At 42.2% G+C, this 14,039-nt stretch overlaps 1 protein-coding gene across 2 annotated transcripts in view; it reads right to left on the reverse strand.

Annotated features, from left to right (window-relative positions):
* The window catches only part of RPN2 (ribophorin II), a 29,511-nt gene that overhangs the window by 1,733 nt on the left and 13,739 nt on the right, over positions 1–14,039 (reverse strand). Inside the window, exons 7-17 of one of the 2 annotated variants that reach the window (XM_019539653.1) lie at positions 13,827–14,003; positions 13,229–13,347; positions 12,206–12,311; positions 9,794–9,885; positions 8,721–8,835; positions 7,247–7,441; positions 5,392–5,478; positions 4,738–4,833; positions 4,191–4,266; positions 3,306–3,435; positions 1,464–1,550 (exon numbers count right to left, since the gene is read on the reverse strand). In XM_019539653.1, the coding sequence (XP_019395198.1) occupies positions 1,499–1,550; positions 3,306–3,435; positions 4,191–4,266; positions 4,738–4,833; positions 5,392–5,478; positions 7,247–7,441; positions 8,721–8,835; positions 9,794–9,885; positions 12,206–12,311; positions 13,229–13,347; positions 13,827–14,003 (1,245 nt within the window). In that variant the 3' untranslated portion in view covers positions 1,464–1,498. The remainder of the gene's footprint in view (positions 1–1,463; positions 1,551–3,305; positions 3,436–4,190; positions 4,267–4,737; positions 4,834–5,391; positions 5,479–7,246; positions 7,442–8,720; positions 8,836–9,793; positions 9,886–12,205; positions 12,312–13,228; positions 13,348–13,826; positions 14,004–14,039) is intronic. The other variant, XM_019539655.1, reaches the window with a different exon arrangement.

Below are 14,039 nucleotides of genomic sequence, written 5' to 3' on the forward strand. Positions count from 1 at the left end.
TCACCAGGCCCCCCCTTGGAGTCACCAGGAACAATGGCCACAAGCTGAGGAAGGACAGGTTTAGGCTAGATATTAGGAAGAACTACTTCACTGTAAGGGTGGCCAGAGCCTGGAATAGGCTTCCCAGAGAGGTGGTGCTCTCACCTTCTCTGGAAATCTTCAAAAGGAGACCGGATAGGGACCTGGCTGGGGTCTTATGACCCCTGCCAGCCCCAGTGCTCCTTCCTGGCCATGGCAGGGGGTCGGACTAGATGATCTGTCTAGGTCCCTTCCGATTCATTGATTCTATGAAGCATCAACAATGCAGAGGCATACATGGCAATTACTACTTAGGGCTCAACATTTAGTCTACACCCTTAGAAAATCTGGGTCATGAGCTTTGTGAATTACTACATAGCTGCAAAAGAGGGAGGACTTCAGTTCCATCAAATGAACATACTACTGATTTTCTCCCATTACTCTTCCTGCCCCTGAAAGAACTCAGCACATAGGAGAAATATGGAGATCACCACACACATGCACAGAAGCAATTTGGGCAGTCTTATCTTATAATACTTCTGCATGGTATGTCTAGGAGAGACATAGTAAGTAGTGGACACAGTAAATGCTCCCAAACTAAGAGCAGAAATTAAGGGTCTTGCCACTTGAAAACGACAGAGGGGAGATACCAACATGATTTGCAGACCTACAAGGAATGACAGTTGATGACAGTGTGGCATCCATCACATAGTTTAATGTCATGCAGTAAACTCCAGATAATTCACAGTTGTTTGCATTCTGGTGAATTAACCAGAGCGGATAATGGTGGCAGGGGATCAGAACAAGAACAAATTAAATTACAGTGGCAAATTATCCCATGGGCAAATCAACTGAATTTGCTATACTTGGGATACATCCTAGCTTGGCTCCTAATGGCTATTTGGTTACTATACAAAGCCAGAACATTATAATCCTGCCCGACTGCCAGTTTTTGGTACAGATGCATTGGAATAAAATAACTTAGACACTGCAAGGCAGAACCAAGGAGTATTCACAGCTGCAGGGAAGAACTTGTACTGTGGCAACTTTTCTTACTCTTGCCTCTAGCCAGCATTTACAAGTCGTTCATTTACAGTCATGAATAAAACACAATGTTTAAAAACAAGCCTTAACTTGTGTTTTATCATTATGACACAGTTCAGTCCACCACAAAAAGGATGTGTTTGTGTTCTGTGTATGTACCTAGCACATGATCATGGAAGCAGGAGGCACCACCCAAGAAGTAATTTTCTCTTGGTGAACACAGATACCAGACAACTAAAACAGCCGTAGTGAAAAGTACATCCCATCCCAGACTCAAAGTCATACGTGCCAGGCTAGGAAGAAGCTTCAGCTAAGATGTCTTTTGGCCAAGGAGTGAGCAATGAGAATGAAATGAAGCAGCCAGCATGCCTGGGAAAGGCAAGTTCCAAAAGGGCCCTTACTTCTAGGAAGAGCTGGTCACTAGCAAAACCCCCTTTTACCGCAGCGTTCTATACTTTGCCAACCTACTGCTCTGTTCTGCAGCGATCCTGCCAAAAGGAGAGAGGGATAAAGAGAGAGAGAATAGTGAGAAGGAGAGTAGCCCTGCTCCATGAGCTGGGGCACATGAAAGAAAACTGTAAAAAGCAAAACCAGGGCTTCCAATAACTTTGAGATAAATGTGTGCATGAGAAGCACTACTGTTATTAATTTTCTGCTACCACAAGAGGACAGTGGCTTGATTCAAGATGTCAGCTTAATTATTGTTGTACCTGATAATATGGCAGGGGTGAGCAGCAAGCTAGTAAACAAGGCCTTTTAGTAGCTTACTAGTTGCTAGATAACATTGAGAGGGCATTCAGAGATAAGTAAGTAGTAAATTACGTGCATTCACCTGCTGGTGCTAAAAGAAGCCCTGGTAGAGCTGAGACAGATAAGCTGTAAGTCACCCACTTTCCCCAGTTATTTTTGCTAAGAAACTTAGAGGTTTTTTCAAAAGACAGTAACAATTTCTGGTTTTCTCTTTACCATTTAAAGGAATCTTCATAGCTTGAAGTGACTTTGCTATAGTGGTAGTTGGCAATCACTAAAATACAGTAATGCAGGACAAACACAACTCTGCTAGCAATTTATTTCTGATGGAACCCCTGTGCTAACAAGGAGAAAGGAAACACTCTTCTAAGGAAGATGGCTGAAACGTTGCTTGAAGGAGGCTCAACATAGCCGATTGTCTTTGCCTAGCTGAACTGAACACCGTTTGTTTTCAGAGGAAATAAACCCGTGTAAAGTCATTGACAATGCTATTTCTTTCTTGGATTTTAAGGTTCTGATCTTAGTGTCAGAGAAATCCTTAAATACAAAGTGGAAGCCCACAGATGTTTATACAAGCGTGCACAAATGCAAACTTCTTCCAAGGAGGAAAGACAATGAAAATATACTAGTTATGACTAGAACACCTCAAAGGACAAAGCCAGAAGCCAGGCTTCACACTAGCATGAAGACTGGTTACTCTGGAGAGAGGGCTCAGGTTATACCAGCTATGCTGGAGCAGTGTTAGCTATCTAAGCTCAGAACAGTACATTCGTGAAAAATTTTGCCTACATCAGAAAGTTCAATGCATGAAGACAGAAACTGGGCAGAGAATGTTCTCCACAAGACTCAGAAGAGCAGCTGCTTCTTGTTCAGACCTCTCCACTTCCCTAAATAAATTATCTTTTCTATAGTAGGAAAGGCAGGGAAATGTGACATGCACAACATATTATAACTGTAGTTTCACTGCATTTCCCTTTTAAGCATTATGAAGACCAGTGACAATAGAAACCTCACCACTAACATTAATACAACCTTGTACCATCCAATACCATTACGAAAAGCAATACAAGTTCCTCATAACCATAAAAGCATTTACCTGGTAAGTGGAGCTGCAAAAAGAAGGCATAATACATTTACAGGAAATTTTAATCCACGGCTACTCTGGATATAAAAGCCAGTAAAATCACCCTCCTCAAAGTTTAACACACCACACAGCAAACAAGCAAAGAAACAGGTTGTGCCTTGCTGCCAGAGTTGCAAGAAAGCATGATGGCCATGATGTTTGACCACAAACACCTCAAATTTGGTTCTCATTGACAATAACTCCTTTCCCCATCACCTTCAAGTACCTCTGCTGTCAAAGGTCAAGTGGACACTGTTGAAATGTCCATCTCGCAGTAGTATAAAAACTGATATTGTTTTCTGACACCAGGTATTATGGACATTACCACCTTCCCCTCCAATTACATCCATGCCCCAACACTTCCCTTTACCTCTTAACTGCTTTCTGAGCTAGCATTCTGTTTCCTGCCAGGAATGTGAGACCACCCAGGATGGCCAGGTACTTTAGGGTCTGGAACATGTTGAGCTGAGTCCAGTAGACATACATAAGTCCCAACATGGCTATGAAGAGACAAAAAAAGAGAAAAATCTCAAGATGGGCTTCATGAATCAATGCTTGACACAGGTATAGCACTTATGGGTTGCGTGATCTCTAGCTGTTTTCTTGAATGGCAAACATAATACAGGAAGTTTAAGAACATTAAGGGACTAAGATCCTCTCAGCTCTGTGAGGGGCTTCGGCCTTTAGGAGCTCATAGGAACCTGTCAAGGGGTACAGCAACATGCTGCCACGTGACAAAGAAAGATTTGAGTCTTGAGTTCTCCCAAATTGGAAAGACCTGGGAGTTCTAGTAAAGTAACACCACTCTACAGGGGTGAAACTGGTAGACCTTAGGGAGAAGTAAATCCTCCTGGTCAGGAATGGTTGGACAAGTTGGTCTACAGGAGCAGACCTAGAAAAAAAAAAAAAAGGACTCTTACAGGTTTCCATCCTCTCTCCACTTCCAGAAAAAGCCCATTCACAAAAGGGTAAATACACAATAGAAAGTGCAACCCCTAGAAACGAAAAGCGCTCTTAAATGGAGGTAAATGGCATGCAAGAAAAGCCCAGTGTAATGACAGCTGTTATAAGCTGATGGCCAAAACAAGTTTATCACCATATTAACAACTCTGAAAGGCAGGAAGGCAGAGGAAAACAAGAGAAATGTTATGCTATTAAGTCATTACCGTTAATAGGTTGTGAGTCCATTTACCATCAGCCCTGATCTGTAAAACCAGTGTGAGGTCACTGAGAGCAATGTGCCTCTGGCACTTACCAGCATGACCCAGATGAAAGATAATGGTACTGGGAGCAAAGCTGAAGTTTGATATGTTGGCACCAATCTTAATCCACTGAAAGAAAAACGAAACCCAAATTACATGCGTCTTCTCAGCAGAAACTTCTATTCTACAGCACTCAGTGAAACATTCTCAAGTTCTTAAGCAGCCCTTCTAAACAGGAGTTCTACCAAGCTCTATCAGAACAATGGCCACAACTGCAGAGCTAGTTTATTAAATACAGTGACCAATAAAGACCAGGAGTCAAGGTATCACTAACTAGTTCTTTTGGCAGAAGGCACTATGCTTCTAGCTGGAACAAACCCACTTCTGACTTCACAAAGGTAGTCCATCACTCAGCATTTCTTAAACAGCTAGAAGCCAGCAAAACAGATGTATTTTGCTAAGTACCTCCTCCAAACCTACCACAGAGGGTCTGTTACACGGCATGGTGACAAGGTGTTAAACACATCTCCTGTGCTGGTTTGTGGACTGGGTGGGGAAAGAAGGTCTCATGTGCAGCTCACCAGAATGAGCTCAACTCACCAGAATGAGCAGCAAAAGAAGTGGTGAGAGAATCAAGGCTGTGAATGTGTTGGACACCACTGTGGGAGGTCTCTTCTCAGGTTCTCTGAACAGGTGCTGTGAAAAGAAGCCCTTCAGAAGCACTACTCAAGAACAACTTTCATTGCAGCAAGTACAAAGTTTCAGTCCTGTTCATGGTTCCCACCCATTAATTCTGATCAAGAGTATCCCCTCATGATATTGTCAATGCAAGGTCTAGCTAGCCACTCACAACGCAATCCCATGCTTTCTGGTTGTGGTCACATTTTCTTGTACTCAGGCAAGCAGAGAACCACCGGGTCTACTGCATGCATATCTCCATTGACGAGCTGACTAGAAAGGTGACAAAAATCTTTGGAAGCACATCACTTCCTAGGGCCTCTTCTTGGTTAAGAAGGATGTCCCAATGCTCATATTTAGATCCCCTCAATTTTACTGCTGCACTCATAGAATAAAAGTCTTATATATTTATTTATGTCTGCTGTTTAGTTTGGCTACTAGCTCCTTATGGTAAGTTTTGTTTCCTTTAATTGGCATCACTAACATGATGAAGATGCTCCTTTGTGACAGGCTATTTATCAAATGAGTCTTAGCATGACTGGACATAAGAAACAACTGTCCTCTTTTTGGCTATACCTGGATTTCTGGCTTAGGAACAAAAAGGTTCTTTGACTGGACTGTGGATGGAGCATCCTCCTCCGGGAATTTGATCACAACATCTGCCTGAAATGGAATCGAGACATATTACAAAATGCTGAGATAAAATGCCATGCTGAGATAAAATGCTCTAAAAAATTATAGACATTCCTTACACAAATTCCATATAAAGTAGGCAGACAAGGTTCTTTGGGTAAATGTGATAGCTTTTATTGGATGAACTAAATAGTTGGAAAAATCGTTCTTTGCAGGCCTTTAGGTATAAACACCCTTCTTCAGGCACAGGAAGAATATGTTGTTGGTTTGTGTGCTGTCCTGGGTGGAATGCATTCCTGCTACGCGCTATTCCCCACTAATATAATTCTCTATTCTTAATATGTCTAACTGTTAGGAGAAAATGTGATTCTTCTCTCCTTAGCAGGAGACTAAGAAAGATCTAAGTAGTGCTAGTCCCTATGCACCTTTTATTTTGGGTACATTGGTATACTTTGCTCATCACTCTCTTCTGTCTGACATGAAATGTGCACTGAAATAATAGACTTAATGAGAGCCATGTAGCAGACCCTAAACAACCACAAGATCAGGATGACTGTCCTACAAGATCAGGCCAGGTGCACTCCATCCAGGAGCGCACACAAAGCAACAACATACTCTCCCTGTGCCTTGAAAAGAGTGTTGGGAGGGAAGCTGCCACCCCCAAATTCACTGTAGCCCCCACAACCTTCCCGCTGAGCTCCCTGGAGAGCCTGGTGGCTCTGCTGGCCCTAGCCTGCTGTTGTCCTATGCAGAGATCTGGGGGCCCACAGCATGCCCCCCCCCAAGAACATCCCGCTGCAGCCCCCCAGCCCTCCTGGGGGACACATAGCAGCAAGAGCCACAGGCCTCCCGCCACCACATCCCGAGCTTTGCACCCACTCGCAGTTCCTGCCACTTTGTTGCCTGCTGCAGCCTGGGGCCTTCGCATTTCCCCGCTCACCCTAGTCCCTGCTGCAGTGGCTGTAGGAACAGCCAACGCCAGCTGCCTATAGACGCTGGGCTGCACTGTGCCCCACACCCCCAGAGGCTCTGCTTCTTCCCATTCGCCCCAGCTACTGCAGCAGACCTGGGAGCAGCTGACACCATCTGCCTGCACCGTGGCACAGTGCAGCCCAGGGGCTGGGGTGAGTGGGGAGAACCGGAGCCCTGATTGCATACGAGTGAATTTACCTCACGTATAAGGAATTTTAGGAAGAAAAAGGGTGATTGCATAAGAGCAAATTTGCATATATGGAACCCGCATAAATTGAGGGAAACCTGTTTGTTGGGCAGATACTTGGCTGGGACAGTTGAGTCAGGGATGATCCTGCCTTGAATGGGGGCAAGACTAGATGGCTTGCCAGGTCCTTTTCAGCCATACTTCCCTCTGATCCTATATGCAACCCAGTCCCTCTAAACTGAAAAATTCTTGCAGATACATCCTATTTAGTTTTTAACTGATAGTTCATTTTCTGAAGAGGGAAGCGAATACTCTTCATCTGCCCTTCACAGCTGGACACTTTCATATCCAACTAATAAATGCATGTTACTTCTGTTAGAGACCTCTACTGAGTCCATGTCCACAAAACCCTAACACCCTCTGTTCCATCTCACACAGAGCTGAAAATTCATTCTCCTCTTGCTCTTGCATTTATTCAGCTTTCACATTTTAAGACCAGAGTCTATTAATAACGCAGGAAAAAAGATCAGCAATAAAGAACTGTAATGTTTCTCTTTGTTCATTCAGGCTTCTATTGTTGCTCCTTGCTACACTATCAGTGATCTCAAGAAACATCCAGCTGCATATTTGGCAACATACCACATTCCACAGGATTGGATTTTCCAGAGTGGCATCTCCAATTATCAAGTAAAGCGTATAGGTGCCAGAAGCAGAGTCAAACTCTGTTTTTCTCTCAGAAGTGTCCAGCTCAAACTTGTACACATTCTTGTTGTCAGGTTCTGCAACAAACACCACCTCCTGCCCAGTCTTCTGATTGTGGAGTCGGACAAATGTCTAAAATGGAAAGCAGCAACATTATAATCTATACCTTCTGGAGGACCTTCAAGTACCTTGACACCAGTGAAGCAGGCAAAGATCAACAATCATACTTGACAGATGGGAAAACAGCTTAACTAGAGATATGTGCAAGGTTACAAAGCAAAGCAGTAGTTGAGCCAGGAACAGAATCCTGGAAACCTGACTCCTGGATCCCTGGCATATTCACTTGACTTCAAGCCCTCCCACTATAAGTTGACTAATACAGGTATCAACGCTGCCCAGAAAGCATCTGCAACATCTGGCATTTCCTGCTGTAGCCATACTGCTCTATTTCAGATGTTTTACTACAGCACATGACTGGTCTATGAGCAAGAGGGTACAACATCAAATGCAATCTCAAGAAAGTTAAAGTTTTCAGGAACTGGCTATGTTCAAGAAAGAAATGCACTTTCAAAGAGAAAATGCCTTCACTCTGGTTTGTCTGTTAATTTAAGGAAGCAGCAGCATCGAGTTTAGTAAAGGTTTATTAAAAATATGGCAAAAAATGTATATAAACTAAATTCACTTCCCTTCATACTAGGGGTGTGCAAAATGGGCCATATGCAATTCAGATTCCGCCTGAATCGGGGACAGTGATTCAACACAGCGATGCTGGGGCAGATGGAGCATCCCATAGGAATGAGGAGGGGAGCTCTCCTGCATGCTCGGCAGCAAACACAGAAGTGAACCAGAAATGCATCTTGGTCCACCGCTGAGCACATGAGGAACATTCCCCACAGCGATCGGCTGTGGGGGACCCCATGTGTCCCCCCGCCCCCACCCCTGACCCAGGAGGCACCAGTTGCCGAGGTGGGGTGGGGGGAGAGGGAATCCTCCACATACTCCCTGGCAGACTGGAAGTGTTTTAAACATTTAAAGCTGTGTCTATGTCTGAATCATCAAATCTTTCCAAAACTCTCCGAATCTATTCAGAGGGTTCTGATTAGATTCAGAGAGATTAAAGGGTCTCCTGATTCGATTTGATTCAGATTCGGAGATTTGGCCGCCGAATTGGGTCAAATCTCCACCGTATCAAATGAGTTACCAAAGCTTTGCACAGCCCTACTTCATACCCAGCATTCTTTCCCATCCACCTTTTGTATTTATCAACAATTTTCCCCATCACGATCCATTTCATACAGACTATAAAATAATTTTCACACTCCAAGAAAGCTTTAAAAAGAGCAACAGTTGCTTACGATGCCTCAAGAGGTGGAATTTTAATGGCAGAATAGCTACAAGAATTTGTCCTGACCTGGTGAGGGATAAGTTCAGCTCCACTATTCATGTCTACCAGTTGGAAGGACAGGGCAAAATTCTGATGACTGTCAGCTGTGAATGATCCTTTGGCTTTAGCTGGGTAAGCTACCCTGGAGCGAGGAGAAAAAAAAATGACTGAGGTGGTTTTTCAACAGGGGAACTGGAGTTCAGAGCGACTGACACACACAAGCCTAGCTTACAGTATCAGTTTACTCACACGGCTTCTTGTTGCAGATTATTTGTTGAAACAGACCATCAGTTAAGAGAATTAAAATGCTTCACTGTCTCATCACCACCTCCCACGAATCAAAATAGTGCAGTTCTTTAGTATAATTTATTTTTGTAAGCCATCTGTGGTGCGTGGTTTTAAGGCAAAAACAATAGTTAAGAAAGACTTGTGGTAAACCCACAAATGATGGCAGCCACTTCCTACAGCACACATTTACCTTAAAGCATGTTTCAACTGAAGTCAAAGGTGCAACTGTGGCATGCAGAGACACACTTGTGCTAGGCCTAACTGACGCAAGTGCCAAAGGCAATAAAGATGCAGTGACAGACACCTGTGCAGACTAGCTGCAAGCATATATGCAGGCACCCAGTAGTCTTGCACAGCACACAGCAAAATCGGCATTACTGCTTCTTTGCTGCTTGTCAGGTGAGATTACTAGATTAAAGCTAGCATGGGTCTGCCTGTACATGCTATGATCATACCCTGCAGGGAACATAGGTATATTGTTAGAAAATCATCTCCAGAGGAATTATGCCAATGCCATAAATGTTTAGGCAATTATTTTAACCAGCTGTATTCACTACCTTAAGTACTGCCAGCACAAAAAGGGCCCTTTGTTTTCTGGCTTATTTCTGCATTTTTTTCATCAAAAATCAATCCATTTTCTCCTCCACCGAACTCCCAAGGATTGAGTTGAAAGAAGGAACAGATACAGATCTGACGACAATCCAGAACAAAAGACTCTTTGCTTTTGTTGCACTAGATCAAGAACTGAAGACCTATATAGCCTAGACTCATTGCTGTCATTTACAAAGGCATTGTGCATACTGCAGCTTTACCTTGTTGTTTTTGGTGCAATGCTCTGATCCTTATCCACAGTAGAAAGATCCACATTTGTAATACCAACTTCAGTGGAGACCTTTACTTTCAGCTGCAGCCAAGCACAACAGAGAAACCGCTTAGTATAGTCTATTTATATCTATGCAAACTCAGTTTATGCCAACAGTTTTCTACAGATTACTATAAATTCTCTTTACTCTCAGGCCCAGTGAATCCTAAAAATATTGGAACCAGTTCCTTTGTCAGGATTTTCCACAAAATACAATATTGTAGGAAGGTGTGGAGAGACAGAAAACAAAACTAAAGGAAACTGCCAGGGATAGATCATTGAGACTTGATATTGGGCCAGCATTCCTACACCAAGCCCCTTAAACCTCTAGACCTCACAAAGTACAGTGAGTTAAAGTATAGCATACTTATTGCATCAGATAGTTACCTGTTCCTTTTTAGATACCAGAACAACTAAAACAGCTCAAGCATCCAGATCTTGCTAGGTTTTATTTCAAATTAATGGACATTATGCATTAAATCTGATGCATTTTTTTACTTGCTTTTTTTAACATAATGTTCTACATTTCTCTGTTCCCCTTAACGGGATATTAATTGAACTCTCTCGACAGTCACTAATTATAGCTTTATTGCTGCAGATGTCTAATAAGGTTTCTGCACATTCTCTAATACTAGGCAAAAACAAAGCATTATTTCCCAAATGATACTGACCTAGACTTTAATTTAGTGATTTCCCTTCATAATTAGAGTAGGTTATTTATGATTTGTATTGTGGTAGCCCTGGGAGACCTGTTGTGTATTAGGATGCTATTGTGCCACGTGTGGTATAAATCCAGAGCAAAAAGGCAGTCCCTGCCTCAACAGCTGACAATTTAAGTACCCCATCAAGGCCAGCAGGATTTATTTCAGTCTGCCTCCCAAACATAAGCAGTTGCTGCAGAGCATAATTTTTAATTAGCATAGTTGTTCTCACAGCTCATAAAACACTCTGTGGAGAGTCAGAATCTGTTTCACTGCCAAGACGTTTTCCCTTATCATCCACCATAGCTTGTTTCCAAATAGTTACTACTGAGTCAGGCACTACCCCTCCATGTACATTTTCATCTCTGCAGAAAGCTTATCTAGAGGCCTTGTAACTGTGCAGTCTGGGGTGGGGGGCGGGTGGAGAAGAGAGAAGAGACAGGGAGAGCAAATTTTTTTGTCCTGTCATTTTTGACTGAACCTTTGCAACACAAAACTTAAGGAGAAAAAAAAAAAAAAGTCAGACAGATTTTTTTGAGGGGAAAGGGAGGAGGAGTGATGGGTCCTGCCTAAGCTAACTAGAGTTCAGAGCTTTAGTTTGATCCCATAACAGGAGTGGAAGAACTGAGAATTTAAACCACACTTAATTTAAAAGTCAAGTGAGGGCACTTCCAGTGCTGTTCAACACTGCCTTTTTTTTAAACTGTATCACACGCAAACACATCTCACAAATACTTTAATGCCAGGAAATGCAGTTTTCTGCTTGGAGTAATAGCCCTCCAGGTTAGCTCATTACTGTCAAAAACTATAGTGCATTAGGGACAATTAACACTAATGACAGCTTCAAAAAATGTAGCTTCCTCAGCAGCTCTCCCCCATAACATGTCTTATTAGGAGCAGTTCACACAAAGCCATCCACATTAATGCATTCCTACTGGTACAGCATGGTTGTAGAGAGTTTAAGTAACACCATCAATCCCCTTCTGATGCTCTGAGTGCGATTATTACTACAATTATAATGTCGACTTGATATGCGCAGCAGAGGTCAGCATTTGTAAATAAGTGTCTTCTCCCTCCACTCCAACCTGACTGAACCGTTACAATTTTAAATGCTAATATTTTTCATTACAGAAGAATTGAGGGCAAAAAATTAACCCCTACAGTAGACATCACTTTTCCCATCTGCCACCACTGGTCTGAGTCAGTGATGAGCTTAAAGAAAAATTGCTTGGAATCTGTGAAGGGCCTTAGAGAAAACATCTTCCTCACAGGAGAAAATCTAGGGTGAAACCTTAACGTATTCATATAATAATATGCTTCCATGACTCAGGCAGTGGTCAAATTGGAAAAGTCTGTCTGAACAAGGCCTTGATCCACAACTTGCCTCATTCAGTCATTTCCCAATACAAACAGATTTAATGTGCATGTATAAGTGTCTGACTTTCAAAGCGATTAAATAAATCAGTTCAGTAACTTAAAATGATCTCCTTTGTAAGTGCATGCACATACACCCTAAAACTATCTTATGGTTTTGAGGCCAGGTCAAAATCTAAAGGTTTTCAAAAAACTATAAAGGCACAAAAACAGTATAACAGGCTAGACGCTCAAATAATGTAAACTGTAATAATTTCATTAAACAATGGCTACAAACACATACTTACCTCAACTTTGTTTGCAATAAATCGAGTGTCGCCATCAACACTGACAGAGAAATCATAATATCCACTGGCAGGTTTGACATTCATGAAGTTCAACTCAAAGATATCGCTGTGACAGCAAATGCAAGAGGTAAAAAAAAGAAAGTTTGCTCTAGAATATTAATATGGGAATGTGAAATTATAGAGTCAAAAACTAATGAGCAACATATGCTGGATTTTCCATTACTACTGATTACAAATATGAAAAAAATGGCATGTAAAGAACAGAAAAGCATTGGCATGGTTTCAGCACTGTTAAGAAGATATTACTATTTCTCTAAAAATAAGACACTTCTACATTTCAGCCTGATGTTTTCTCTGTGCTCCAACATTTCTCTTGTAAGCAGAGATTATGATGATTATTACTAACAGTACCTGCAGCCATTAACACTTGTGAGCAGAGGGACAGGAGGTTTACAGAGTGGGTTTAAGAGACAAGTGTCCATCAAATAGTAACCAGCAGTACTTTTCTCTCATCTCCACAAATCTGACCTGCTTTAGAAATTTGACCTGACCTTGTAGGACAATCATCCTGATCTTGTGGTTGTTTAGGGTCTGCTACACGGCTCTCATTAAATCTATTAAGTGCATGTTTCATGTCAGACAAGACAGAGTAATGAGCAGAATACACCAATGTACCCAAAATAAAAGGTCTATAGGGACCAGCACTACTTAGAACTTTCTTAGTCTCCCCTCAACAAGCCAGGGAGAGAAAAATTGCATTTTCTCCTAGCAGTCAGACACGTTAAGAATAAAGAATATTAGTGGAGTATAACATGTAGTAGTGATTCAGTATCACTACCAAAGAACTTTAAGTCACTGGAGACACCAACAAATTAAACATGACTATAGTGCTCTAAGTTTTCCACCATGCAACAACCATTTCTTCCTGTGAAAGGCTAGGAGTAGGACAAAAAAAATCCAATATTGTCATAGCTGCCATTATACTTCTTTAAAGCAAACTACAGGAGCAAGTTTGTTTCTTACCCTGATAGGGCAAATGCAGTCTGGTGGAGAACAGTGGCTTTGGTAGATGCAGACTTGGCGTAGTCCAGTGTTACAGTAGCCTGAGTCAGTGGCTGGGACATAACATTGGTCACTTGTAGCTAGAAGGAGGAAGGGGGGGTGGGGGAGAAAGAGTAAACACCATGTTTCCTAGGAAACCTGTTGCTCAGGGAACTAATTCTTGGAAGAGGGAACACAGAATTAATTTATAGGAATCCCATCTTCTTTGACTATCCCTCATATATTGTCTCCTAATCACGCCAAGTCTGAAATCACGTACACTCAGATTACTGAGTTCTTTACAACATCTTTAAATCATTAACTGAAACATTAGTAATCCTTTTGATTAAGGCAAGCATGTTCAACATTAGTGCTTTTGTGGTGGTGTTTCTCCTAGTCTCTGGTAAATGCAGGTCCATAAAACCCAAGTCATATAGGTACTGAGAAAGGATTTATGAAATAAGTATGTACATGAGACCTGATATTAGAAATGAAAGGTATTACCTGACACAATAAAGCATCCCACACTTGTGATACTGCACACCAAGGCAAAATGTTATATTTGGGTCTGGGAGCTCACCCTGAGTATGGGCTGATGATGGGAAACAGCTGCAGGTCCATCTGGAACCACAATGACAGGCAAGTGGTAGCGGTTCTGGGATAAAGAGCCTGCAGCATAAGCCACACTGAAGGCTTCAGAGAGTGTCTCAAAGTTTTTCTTGCTAAAAATTGCATTAATCAGCTGGATGATCTGATCCTGAAAGAAAGAGAGTGAATAAACCATGTGTAAGCC

The sequence above is a fragment of the Crocodylus porosus genome, unplaced genomic scaffold (assembly GCF_001723895.1).
Source record: "Crocodylus porosus isolate Cpor-Errol unplaced genomic scaffold, CroPor_comp1, whole genome shotgun sequence".
NCBI lineage: Eukaryota > Metazoa > Chordata > Crocodylia > Crocodylidae > Crocodylus > Crocodylus porosus.